General features: G+C 47.7%; 1 protein-coding gene across 1 annotated transcript in view; it reads left to right on the top strand.

The window, feature by feature from the left end:
• Positions 1-12,538, top strand: part of LOC130489000 (RNA-binding Raly-like protein) — a 181,250-nt gene that overhangs the window by 8,078 nt on the left and 160,634 nt on the right. Inside the window, exons 3-7 of the mRNA XM_056862704.1 lie at positions 5,820-5,864; positions 6,341-6,489; positions 7,757-7,870; positions 8,484-8,641; positions 10,870-10,909. Coding sequence (XP_056718682.1) covers positions 5,820-5,864; positions 6,341-6,489; positions 7,757-7,870; positions 8,484-8,641; positions 10,870-10,908 — 505 coding nt within the window. The 3' untranslated portion in view covers position 10,909. The remainder of the gene's footprint in view (positions 1-5,819; positions 5,865-6,340; positions 6,490-7,756; positions 7,871-8,483; positions 8,642-10,869; positions 10,910-12,538) is intronic.

The following is a 12,538-nucleotide window of genomic DNA, read 5'->3' as shown; positions in this document are numbered from 1 at the left end:
TTTAGCCTGAAGAGGAGAAGACTGAGAGGGGATATGATAACCATCTTCAAGTACTTGAAGGGCTGTCATATAGAGGAGGGTGCCAAGTTGTTTTCTGTTGCCCCAGAAGGTCAGACCAGAACCAAACGGGTTGAAATTAAATCAAAAGAGTTTCCGTCTAGACATTAGGAAGGATTTTCTAACAGAGCGTTTCCTTAGTGGAACAGGCTTCCTCGGGAGGTGGTGAGCTCTCCTTCCCAGGAGGTTTTTAAGCAGAGGCTAGATGGCCATCTGTCAGCAATGCTGATTCTATGACCATGAGCAGATGATGAGAGGGAGGGCATCTTGGCCATCTTCTGGGCATGGAGTAGGGGTCACTGTGGGTGGGGTGGGGGGGAGGTAGTTGTGAATTTCCTGCATTGTGCAGAGGGTTGGACTAGATGACCCTGGTGGTCCCTTCCAGCTCTATGATTCTATGTCCCCCATATTTTAAAAAGGCAGTATCCTTTACTGTAGAGAGTACTTTGAAACAATTGGCTTAAGCTGTTTGCAGGGGCTTCCGCAAGTGATGTAGCCTGGGCTGGTAAAGTAGGCCCGACTTTGTGCCTCACCTGAGGAGTAGCAGACAGTCACTGTGGTGTAGGGGTGGGACCAGGATCTGGGAGTTCTTGGTTCGAATCCCTGTTCAGCCAGTTATGAAGTTTCATGCCTCAAACAGCCTGGTCAGCCAGGCGTACTTATGGTTTCCCAGTGTGGTATAGTGGTTAAAGGCGGTGGTTAAGACCAGTCTGGAGAACCCGGTTTGATTTCCAGCTGGGTGACTTTGGGCTAGTCACAGTTCTCTCTGAACTCTCTCAGCCCCACCTACCTCACAGGGTGTCTGTTGTGGGGAGGGGAAGGGAAGGTGATTGTAAGCCGGTTTGATTCTTCCTTAAGTGGTAGAGAAAGTCAGCATATAAAAACCATCTCTTCTTCTTCCCTAAGGCTGGAAAGCTCTGACCTGGATGTCCCAGGCTAATCTGATTTCATCAGCTCTCAAAAGCTAAGCAGGGTTGGTCCTGGCTAGTACTTGGATGGGAGACCACCAAGGAATACCAGGGTCGTTGTGCAGAGGAAGGCAATGGCAAACCACCTCTATTACTCTCTTGCCTTGAAAACCCTACTGGGTTGCCCTAAGTCGGCTGTGACTTGATGGCCCTTTACACAGCCACGCAAGACTGGAGAAGGTTCTCCATAGGGCTTGCTCTTTCAGTCATGATCCTACCAAGCAACTGTATTGGTTATGCTCTAGATTCTCCTCTCCCTTTCAGGCCTCGAAACGGTTCTTGCTGCCCAACTCGTCTGTATACTATAAATTTATATCAGCTGTATATAATTTGTCTGTCACAGCTCCCCTCCAAAGAATCCTGGGAACTGTAGTTTAGTGAGGATAATGAGAATTCTTTGTCAGAGACACTTCCCCACACAACAGTGTTCCCCAGAGTTTCCTGGACAGAGGGAATGACGGTAAAAGCTGTATAAGACCATCATAAGACCACACCTAAACCAGTGTGATGGGGGTGGGAGGGTAAAATGAATGTTGAAAAATGTTTAAATGGGTCTCTCAGGTGCCAAACAGCTGCCTTACAGTTCTGAATAGTCCTGTCAGAGAAAGGCCGATAAGCTAAGGCCATTTATGCATGGCAGCTTCCTCGCGGTCACCCCAGCCACTACTTTGGGGCTTTGCTTTGATTATGCTGCCATTTTCTGACCATCAGAGGTCGCCTCGCTCTCCCCGGGTATTTCCACGTGTTTTGCCCACGTTTTCTGGATTCATGTTCAGCCAGCATCCAGAAAACATGGGGAAAATGTGCAGAAGCGCTCGGGAAGAGTGAGGTGACTTCTAACAGTCGGAAAATGCATGCATAATCCAAGCAAAGCCCGGAAGTAGTTGCCAGGGTGACCGCGAGGAAATAGCCGTGCATAAATGGCCAATGAGATGGGCCCCAGCAGCCTAACAGATGGAAACTTGGAAAACAAAAGGACTGAACAAAGGGTCCCAAAATAACTTCCAGGGGGAAACAATAGCCACACCACAACTGCTTTTCCCAAATTCCTGGCTTCAGCTCTCCCTGTGCCTGCCAGCACACTGCCTGGACGTGCCTTTAAAAGGAGGAGTGTTGCTATTGCCGGCCGGCGTGAGCCATTGTTAAATCCCTCCGGCATACCACAGGTCTCTTTGTCCTGGAATCCACAGCTACCCATCTCGGGAGGTAACGCACCAAACATTCCCAAGCTTTTGGGTCTCCCTTCCCTTTTGCACCATTTGGGTGCTGCGTGGATTTGGCACCGCTGAAGGGTTGGGCTCTTCCCAGGCGTACAATAAAGCTCGTGAAAGAGGAACAAGGAAAATAGGATTTATCGTGGCAGGAACATTCACAGGCCATCCCCCTCCCTGCCGCCGCCTCATCTGTCCAATGTCCTGCTTCCTCTCTAAGGCTCTTGTCTACAAGAGCTCACGCTGCAATAAATTGTTTCGCCTCGGTGACGTTTGCGTTTTGTGCCGCTATCTACTAAACGCAGCTGCTCTTCTAGAACTCTTGGGTCTCGGACTCTTGGGTCTGCTGGAACAGAGGATGTAGGGATGTGACTCAGAGCAAAACATGCCCTGAGCGGAGCTCCGTGTGTGTTCTGCTCCCAAAATAATCATGAGCGCGCACAAGCCCACTAGAATTCTCTGGTTTGCCTATATTTGGCGAAATTGATTCTGCTTTCGCCAGTCAGGAAGAGGGCAAAGAGGTGTGCCCACCCATTGAAAGTCCTGCTAGAACCTCCATTCACGTTTCTGAGACTCCGCCAAGCATTTCCAATGCACCTTCAAAGCCTATTCGTGTGGTTATCAGGATTAAAATCTTGCTCTGTTATTTTGTTTTGTTTTTTTGTAGTAGAATTCTTAGAATGATGAATTTAGCACACGCTCCTGGTACCAAAAATCACCTTGGTTGCATAATCCCACAGAAGAATCGAACACTGGTTATTAAGGAGATGCCATATACCGAGACAGAACGTTTGTCTGTCTATCTCATTCAACCAGGTTACTCTGATTGTTGGTAGCTCTCCCGTACAGGAGAAGCCCCTAAAGCGCAACTGCTCTAAGACACTCATGTGTATATGGACCCCCCACCATTTAAGGTTTATAAATAAAGCTCTGTTCGAAGTTCCATCTTGTGTGGAGGCTTCTGCACAAGCAGGGACTTTTCTGTGGCAACCCCAGAACTCTGGAATGTTCTTCTGCAGCTGTTACATTTGCTTCCCACACTGTTGTCTTTTGGAAGAAAATCAAGACCTTTCTGTTTCATCGTATTTTTTTGGTAATCTTTTTTGTTCTGCTGTTATTAGTTCCAGTTTTAGTTTTCAGTTACATTTTTTAAAAAAAATATATATTGTGTTATGGTTGTTCTTAATTTAATTTGGAACCTTGCACTGGAAAATGGTACGAAAGTCTTGGCGAATAGGATTACCCCACACCCTCTTTCCCCTTTCCCAATACAGTCATTGACCTCAAAGAGCTAGGGGGTTGCCTCATTTTGGACAAAATTCACTTTCCTTAAAGGGCACCCTATGTTTACCAGTCAAGAAGAAAAAGAAGAGTTGGTTATAATATGTTCACTTTCTCTACCACTTAAGGGAGACTCAAACCGGCTTACAATCACCTTCCCCTCCCCACAACAGACATGCTGTGAGGTAGGCGGAGTTGAGAGAGCTGTGACTAGCCCAAGGTCACCCAGCTGGCTTCGTGTGTAGGAGCGGGGAAACAAATCCAGTTCACCAGATTAGCCTTCGCCGCTCATGTGGAGGAGTGGGGAATCAAACCCAGTTCTCCAGATCAGAATCCACCGCTCCAAACCACCGCTCTTAACCACTATACCACGCTGGCTGTCAGGGTGGGTACACAAGCCACATCTGGATCATTTTAACCTCGTGGGGCTGAGGCAAAGCAGAAAGGGCAGAAAAAGGACTGGCCAACTCTCCGGACTACAGAGATGTGTTAGCTCTGTCCCCTGGTTTAAATGACAACCGAGGGAGCCGGTGTAGACAGGAGGAAGGTACAACCCACAGAGCTAACTGCTGTGGCAGAAGCATTTCACCGCAACAATTGATGAGTGGAGAAAGCTAGGCAAACTCTTCTTCTTGGGCATCGGCACATAAGCTGCTGAGATTGATGGCTGAGGGGGAGAGGCTTCCGGGAGGAAGCGAAGCTGAAAAAATTTCAATTATTCTGCAAAACATTCCAAACATATGTCTGGCAACTGGGCTCCCACGCATTCCCCTGTGGGATGACAATCACTTTTCCAGCTACATGGGTAGAATTTTTTTTTAAAACCCACAAAAAACACCTTAACCTGAATACGTGACCCAACAAAAGATGGAGGGAACACCGCTTCTTCAAAAGTGCCTTTGCCCTCCACATTTATGGGTGACAGGATGGCCTTTTTTCTTTTTTTTGGTGAAATCTGTTGTGTGGTAGTAGGAATGGCAGGGAAGAAAAGACTGTAACGTGCAGCATTCAAGCTCATTCCAGAACAGAGCCGTGATTAGCTCATTTCCTAGGGAACCAAATCAAACCATTGCATTAAACGAAGAGGAGGGAAAGCCTGCATCCTGTAACGGTTGTGTAGAAAGGGAATGTTAGCAGGTCCCCTGTGCTGTGTAGCACCTGTCAAAAAAAACCTGCTCTTCTACATGGATATTAAAGCTCCGTACTTTCCCCTTGGTCAGCTCTCACTGCCCGGTACCAGCTCGGCCAACAAGTATTTCTCCAGATCCTTCTTTCTGTTCTTTCCCCCAAGCTCCTCTGTCACGAGCCCTGACAGGCGCGTCAGCTTCCTTCAAGGGAGGAGTTCTTGCAGACAGCTGCTTCATTCGGATCTGAGAGGCAGACACTTTGCGTGCCAGAACTACCGACCGTGAAATTTAACTTCAAAAATCTCTATCTGGAGACCAGCAGAGTGACAGGGCCCACTCCGCTCATGCAGGGGCGAGATTCTTCGCTGAAACCCAAAGCAGGTTCACCCCAGAGTCTCAGAACAGCACCTTGGGCGTGAACTATAGGGAGTCCAGAGGAACTCTTCAGTTCAGGCACAATTCTTGTAGACTAGCCTCCTTAACATGGGATTCCAGGATTCACCTTCCCTCTCTTTAATCTCAGGTATTCCAGGGCAGATGTCCCCTCAAAGTCCTACTGAATCAGAAAAAAAATAACACACAAAACGCCCCAAATCTGAATTGTGGAGGTTGCCTGATCTGATATCCCCTTGTTTGCTGTACGCAATATGCTACCACATACCCACAAGGTTTACCTGTTCCAAAAAGACAAAGTAATCTTCTCTTGATTTGACCCTAAAAAGGGCCCTAGGTGTCTCTGTGGTCCAGAGGTTAAAAAGTTGTGATACATGTAAGGAATTTGCACTGAGGTGGTAACTTGGGGTCCACTTGAGAACAGGAAGGGAACATGTACACTGGAAAAGTCTAACAAAACTCACAGGTTGCGCGCACAACGCTCACAGGTTGAGCATGACTTGCACGTGGAAAGCCCCCCCCCCCCCCGGCAGGGAAAGCCCTGGCACCTCCAGTTATAAGGCTGTTGGACAGCAGATGCAGGGAAAGACCCTTCTGCCCAAGGGGGCCACCGCCAGTCAGAATAGATAACGTGGAGCTGGATGGGCTAATGCTTTGACGTGGTATAACTAACTATATAAGATGGCACCTTTTGGAGGGTGATGGGGTGACCAGTTCTGGAAAACTTGCTAGCAGTTTGTACTGAATTGTCTGCATTCTTTCCTCTTTTGCAACAGCAGCAGCTGTGATCTGGACTATGAAGTCTACAAAGAGGATTTTCCATACAGGTAGGTTTATTTTGGCCTTCTTCAATATCTACTGTTTCTATTCTTTGTGGTTTCATCACAGTGGAAGTCAGTGCAATTTTACACAATTATAGGCCTTAATATGTACCCTCCTTCAATCTGAAAAGCTATGGTGTAGTGGTTAAGAGTGGTGGTTTGGAGCAGTGAACTCTAACCTGGAGAACCGGGTTTAATTCCCCACTCCTCCACACGAGCGGCGGATGCTCATCTGGTGAACTGGATTTGTTTCCCCACTCCTCCACATGAAGCCAGCTGGGTGACCTTGGGCTAGTCTCAGCTCTTAGAGTTCTCTCAGCCCCACCTACCTCACAGGGTGTCTGTTGTGGGGAGGGGGAGGGAAGGTAATCGTACTCCGGTTTGATTCTTCCTTAAGTAATAGAGAAAGTCGGCATATAAAAACCAATTCTATATTTGAGGAATTGTCAAAATGGGCTTTCTCCCTGTCTTCTCCTCCGTAGGGTCTATGAATACCAGAAGATCCCTCCTCTTATCAGTCACATCCCTGTCAAGACCAAGCGAAGCCACCTAGGGTCTGGGGGCAAGAGCACCCTGGGCCTTCACACAGGGTTGAGAAGCAGCAGCAATGCCGTGGCAGGCCGTACAAAGTGTGAGTGTTTTGATGAAAAGACTACAGAGAGGGGTTTTGACATCAAGGTCCTTTTGGTCATCGGCATTCATTGCATCCTAGCCTACTACCCCTATGCTGTATTTTTCTTGTAACAATTGATTAGGCCAAGTTGGTGACATGGAATGTTCACAAACATTCTGATTGCTTATTGAACAAAACCGTGAGCATGCAGTTCAGCTTCTCTGAGGGCGGGGGGAGCCTTCAAAGATGGAAAGGAGGCCAAATAAGAATCAGGATGTGGGCTTCTGCAAGGTCCATGTTGAAGTTATAGACAAGAGACAGAGTGGGAAAGGGAGAACTTTTAAACAAATGAGATGCTCTCTGAAGCAACTAAGAACTGGAGTGCTGATCAGGACCAAGACATCAAGAACATAAGAAAGGCCCTGCTGGATCAGGCCAAGGCCCATCAAGTCCAGCAGTCTGTTCACACAGTGGCCAACCAGGTGCCTCTAGGAAGCCCACAAACAAGACAACTGCAGCAGCATTATCCTGCCTGTGCTGCCTGTGGTTTGAAGAGGTTTGGAGTGTAGTAATTTCTCACCCTAGTTTCAGGGGCAAGATACACATAACATTGAAATGTAATGAAACTCTGATCTTTTTAAACATAAAACGTTGCCTTATGAAGCAGCCATTTTGTGTATGGGGGCTAGGGTTGTCAGGCCTCCCTGACCACCAGCAGGAGATGGGGGGTGGTAGGGTTGCCAGACCCAGGCTGGGAAACTCCTGGAGATTTGGGGATGGGGCCTGAAAAGTTCAGAGACCTCAGTGGGGCACAATGCCATAGAGCTCCACCCTCCAATGCATCCATTTTCTCAATGGTTACTGATCTTTGTAGTCTGGAGATGAGCTTTAATTCCAGGGGATCCCAAGGGCCTGCCTGGAGGCTGGCATTCCTAATGGGGGGCAGTGGTGAGGATACAAGGGTTTAACTTCCAGCCAACCATTTTCCTGCTGAAACATTCCACCAACCCACCCACCCCAATCTTTTTCCATTCCCTGCAGGATCTCAGTTGCATGTAAACACACATCTGCCCCCTCGCTCAAATTTGCAGCCTCATTAGGCTGCTTTTTTGCTGTATTTTAATATGTCAGTTTTGTGGCACACACACAGGCATGTGCCTGTGATTTACGATTTTCCCCGTCCACAACAGATGAATGAACTGCAGCCACAACTCTGTAGCTCAACCCCTCTCCCTGGAGTGGCAGTAACATAACTTAACCCTGCCACGCCATGTCTTCTTTGCAGTGCGAGCGGAAGAGCTACACTCCATCAAAGGGGAACTAAGTCAGATCAAAGTCCAGGTGGACAACTTACTGGAGAGCCTGGATCGGATGGACCAAAGGCGGGAGCACCCAACAGGTGAGCTGGTTTGTATGTGTTTAAGGAGCCAGTACTATCTTACTGCAGTGTTCATCATACGTATTAACTCACCACTTAAAGCAATTCAATGTCTTCCACCTTTGTAATACTCTCTTCAGTATGGTATATTTTTTGTTTGCTTGTGGTGTTGTTAGCTGCCCTGAGCCCGGCGTTGTCAGGGAAGGGCAGGATATAAATAAATTGTTGTTGTTGTTATTTTCCAGTTCTTCAATCCCAGCTCCACTTAGAGATCTTTGCAGTTTGATAAATTGTTTTTAACCATATTTCATAATCAGCCTCAAGCCTCTGAGAAAGGCAGGCTATAAATGAAGTTTGTCATCATTATATATAGCACCATCTATATGTCTGACACTTTATAGTATAACATATGCAAAATAATAATAATTAAAGAGAGTCCCTGCCCCAAAGATATTACAGTTTGTTTACAGATTGTTTAGGGGGATTTGGGGGCTCTTCAGCACTTTTTGTATGCCCAACATAACTTTGCAGAGAAGGGCCAGAGCACCCTTCTCACGTGCTAGCACCCAACCTCACTAAGCTAGGAGGCTTACCTGGCACTACCACCCACCTCTGAACCACCCTCCTCCCGCAGGCTCCAAGGAAGGCAAGAAGAAAAACCTATCCAGTGGGGAGTCCTCGTACTCAGCAGGAGATACATCCCAGAAGAAGGAGAGCGCAGCCAGCGACAGACACACCGCTACTACGCAGGAGGTCGACAGTGCCGACGAGAGCACAGATACCGAAGAGGCGGTAAGGAAATCACACCAGGCTTTGAACCGCCAGAATGAAATCTCAAAGATAAAATAGGCAGTTAGAACTGCCGTTTCTCTCGCTCTCTCGTGGGAATTGGAAGTGTTTTACCAAGCAAGGACACAACAAACCCACAACAAACACAGCCACCAGATCTAGCCACGGCCTGGCTTAACTGGAGCATCTGTGGCTGTGATATTCCAGCACAGAACAGAATTGCCTGACTAGCCAGAACGTTTGCCATCCTTCTAAATCCTTTGTGGCTCCTGTGGATCTTTTTTTTTGGGGGGGGGGGGACCAAACGTCCATGAACTCACTTCCCTCTTGTCCTTTCCTTCCAGAATTCCCAATTAGATTGCCTCCCATTCCACAGTAAACCAAAGCAAAGGACATCTTTGGAACTACCACGGTGGAATGCCCCCCCACATGCGCGTGCTTCCATTATCTGGAGCCGAGACAAATTAAAGGCATGAAGAGTCTCATTAAGCTAGGCCAGCAGCTTCGCATCTTATTATGTGCCCCAGCACACTCGTACATACATCCCCCCCAAGAATTTTGGCTCTAGGAGCTGGTAGAACAGCTTCACTTCCTTCCCTCCCCTGTGCTAATTCCACTGAGTACAGAGGGAAGAGGAGATGGTGTCCCGAAAGTGAGAAAGACAGGCTCCGTTTCCCAGTGCAGCGGGAACAAACAAGCAAACCCAGAACTGTGTGGCAGCTCAGCTTCTGCACTCAATTACATGACTCATGCTGCTAGGCAGTTTTAAACGGAAGATACCCTTTCTCAGCATTTCCGCATTCCTTCTGCAGCATCTTTCCCGTTTTGTTACAACAGCATAACAAACCCGACCATTATTCCTGTAACAATGCGTGTGTAAAGTGCCGTTAAGTTGCAGCGGACTTATGGCCACCCCAGCAAGGGGCTTTCAAGGCAAGCGAGAACAGAGGTGGTTTGCCATTGCTTTCCTCTGCAGTCTTCATTGGGGGTTTCTTTTCCAAGTACCAACCCTGCTTAGCTTCCCAGATCTGACGAGATCGGGCTATACCATGCTGCCTTCCCCTCCCATTCCTGTAACAATAGCCTTTACTTATTGATTTATGTATTTATGGTGGAACTCTCTCTCTCTAGTGAGACCAGGGCCTTGCGGGACTTGATGTAGTTCCGCAGGGCCTGTAAGACCAAGATGTACCACCAGGCCTATGGTTGAGGGCAGCAACCATTTATATTATGGTTGGCCTCCCTTCCCCCCCCTTTTGTCTGTTTCCATCTTATCAATTATGACATGGGGGGGCGGTCCTGATTGCTCCCTGGACTCTCTATGGCCTAGTGTTTCATCACCAGCGCTGATTAGTATAATTAGATTTAATGGTTTTTAAAATAATTGTTTTTAAATGTTTTTATTGATTCTTGGAATTTATGTATTGGTTCTTTAAAGTTGTTGACTGCTCTGAGCCTGGCCCTGGCCGGGAAATAGAACGGGGTATAAATCGATTAAAATAAATTAATAAATAATCAAATCTTGGAAGCTGAGCAGGATCAGTACTGGGATAGACTCTGCAGAGGAAGGCAATGGCAAACCACCTCTTCTTCTAGCTTGCCTAGAAAGCACCTAGCTGGGGTCATCGTAAGTCAGTTGCAACTTGATGGCACTTATTTAGGGGTGGGATTTAACCAATCTTTGGTGCTCACCCAAATCCTTAAGTGTTTGGTTTTCCCTTTGCAGTCTTTTGATCCCACTTTTCCTGGAGGCCCTAGAAAGCAGGTTACATCTAGAAGAACCCCAGGTTCAAAAACATTTGAGAGACTGGGTTCAGCATAATGTGGGAAACAGTATTCTTCGCACAATGACAGAAGTGGAAGATATATAACGGAAACCGCTTTGGCACCTGAAATTTGGAGATTATTTATTTATTTACTTTATTTATATCCCGCCTTTCTCCCCAATGGGGTCTCAAAGCGGCTTGCATCGTTCTCCTCTCTTCCATTTTACCCTCACAACAACCCTGTTAGGCAGAGTCTGTGACTGCCCCAAGGTCACACGTTTCCATGGCAGTGGGGATTCGAACCTGGGTTTCCCAGCTCCTACTCCAATACTTTTAACAGCTACACCATGCTGACTCCCCTCTCCACCCACCACACGCAATCCAATCTGCAAACTGATTTAATAAAGTCTAGAGCTATGACTTCTAAAGAGAAGGGCGTGGATAAAAGCATCTTTTTTTTTGCAGGCAAGAAATCACACGTTGGACCCCGAGAGCAGCCAGTAAGCCCCCTCCCCTGGAGAACCGTCATCCCTTGCCCAGCGTCCCCTTTCCTGTGTTTTGTATTTCTTTCAATGCCTCCAAGTTAGCAGTGCGTCAGTTAACGTCAACGCTCAGTGCTGGTGCAGAGAAGAGCAAGGGTTGAGCCCCGACCTCACCGGCACCTTTCTCTGGCCTGGAAGAGAGTGAGAAAGAGACTCGTGGGACGTGCAGAAGGAGAGGAAGCAATGTGTTCTTTGTTGTGAAAACTTAAATATGCCAACCTGGGAGGAGGGTGGGGAAAAGCAGGCAATAAGACTGCACGACCGAACCCGCCCACCATGAAACAGAAATAAAAGCAGTAGCAGTCACCTATGGCTACGATGTGTTTTTTAGGTATACGGTGCGGTAAATATCCGGGTCTTATGTCAGATCAGAGATCCTTGCATTCTAATATCACATCCTATTTATTAAGAGAACCAGCGTGGTGTAGTGGTTAAGTGCGGTGGTTGGAGCGGTGGAGTCTGATCTGGAGAACCGGGTTTGATCCCCCACTCCTCCACGTGAGCGGCGGAGGCTAATCTGGTGAACCTGGTTGGTTTCCCCACTCTTCCACATGAAACCAGCTGGGTGACCTTGGGCTAGTCACAGCTCTCTCAGCCCCGCCTACCTCACAGGGTGTCTGTTGTGGGGAGGGGAAGGTGATTGTAAGCCGGTTTGAGTCTCCCTTAAGTGGTAGAGAAAATCGGCATATAAAAACCAGCTCTTCTTCGTCTTCTAAGTCATTCTATCCCGGCTTTCCTCGTGGTTCATGGCAACTTACAACACTAGTGAAAAACATTTTCAGTTCTGAAGTCTCCCACACAGACCTGGGGATCGGCTACTTCCTGGGATCTGTGTCTCAAAACCTACAGGTCAAATGACTAAGCAGAGAAGTTAGCAAAGATGTAGGATTGTCGATTATTTGATCACAGTCCATGAAACCAAGAATATCCTCATGTTGGTGGCAGCCTACCTTAAAAAAAATTACCTCAGAGCATCATCCAACAACAAATGGAGGAGTCCTTTATCTGACTGCATTGTGGAAGTATTTTTGATCCGATCAAAGGCTCGGTATTAAGAGCTTAGCATGTGGTGGGCCGCCTCCTCTTCCTGTAGCAGTAGTAAGAGCTTTTCCCGGGTAGCCACAGTCACATGCCCCACCCACAAGCCAGGCTGCTCTGAAGGAGCCATTTTGTTAACGAGGGCCTCATCCCCGAGCAATGGCACTAGAAAGTGTTCCCCCTTTATGCTTATGTAAGAGCCCCGTGGCGCAGAGTGGTTAGATGCAGCCCTGCAGTCAAAAGCGCTGCTCACGACACGAGTCCGATCCCGACGGAAGTCGGTTTCAGGTAGCCGGCTCAAGGTTGACTCAGCCTTCCATCCTTCCGAGGTCAGTCAAATGAGTATCCAGCTTGCTGGGGGTAAAGTGTAGATGACAGGGGAAGGCAATGGCAAACCACCCCATAAAAACAAGGTCTGCCTAGTAAACGTCGGGATGTGACGTCACCCCATGGGTCAGGAATGACCCGGTGCTTGCACAGGGGACAACCTTTACCTTTTCGTGTGCTAATGTAGCAATAGTGAGGTGCATATTCCTGCCTCACAGACCGTTTTA

Source organism: Euleptes europaea, chromosome 17 (assembly GCF_029931775.1).
Source record: "Euleptes europaea isolate rEulEur1 chromosome 17, rEulEur1.hap1, whole genome shotgun sequence".
Taxonomy (NCBI): domain Eukaryota; kingdom Metazoa; phylum Chordata; class Lepidosauria; order Squamata; family Sphaerodactylidae; genus Euleptes; species Euleptes europaea.
Note: the sequence above shows the minus strand (reverse complement) of the source record. Positions and strands in the feature narration are given on the sequence as shown.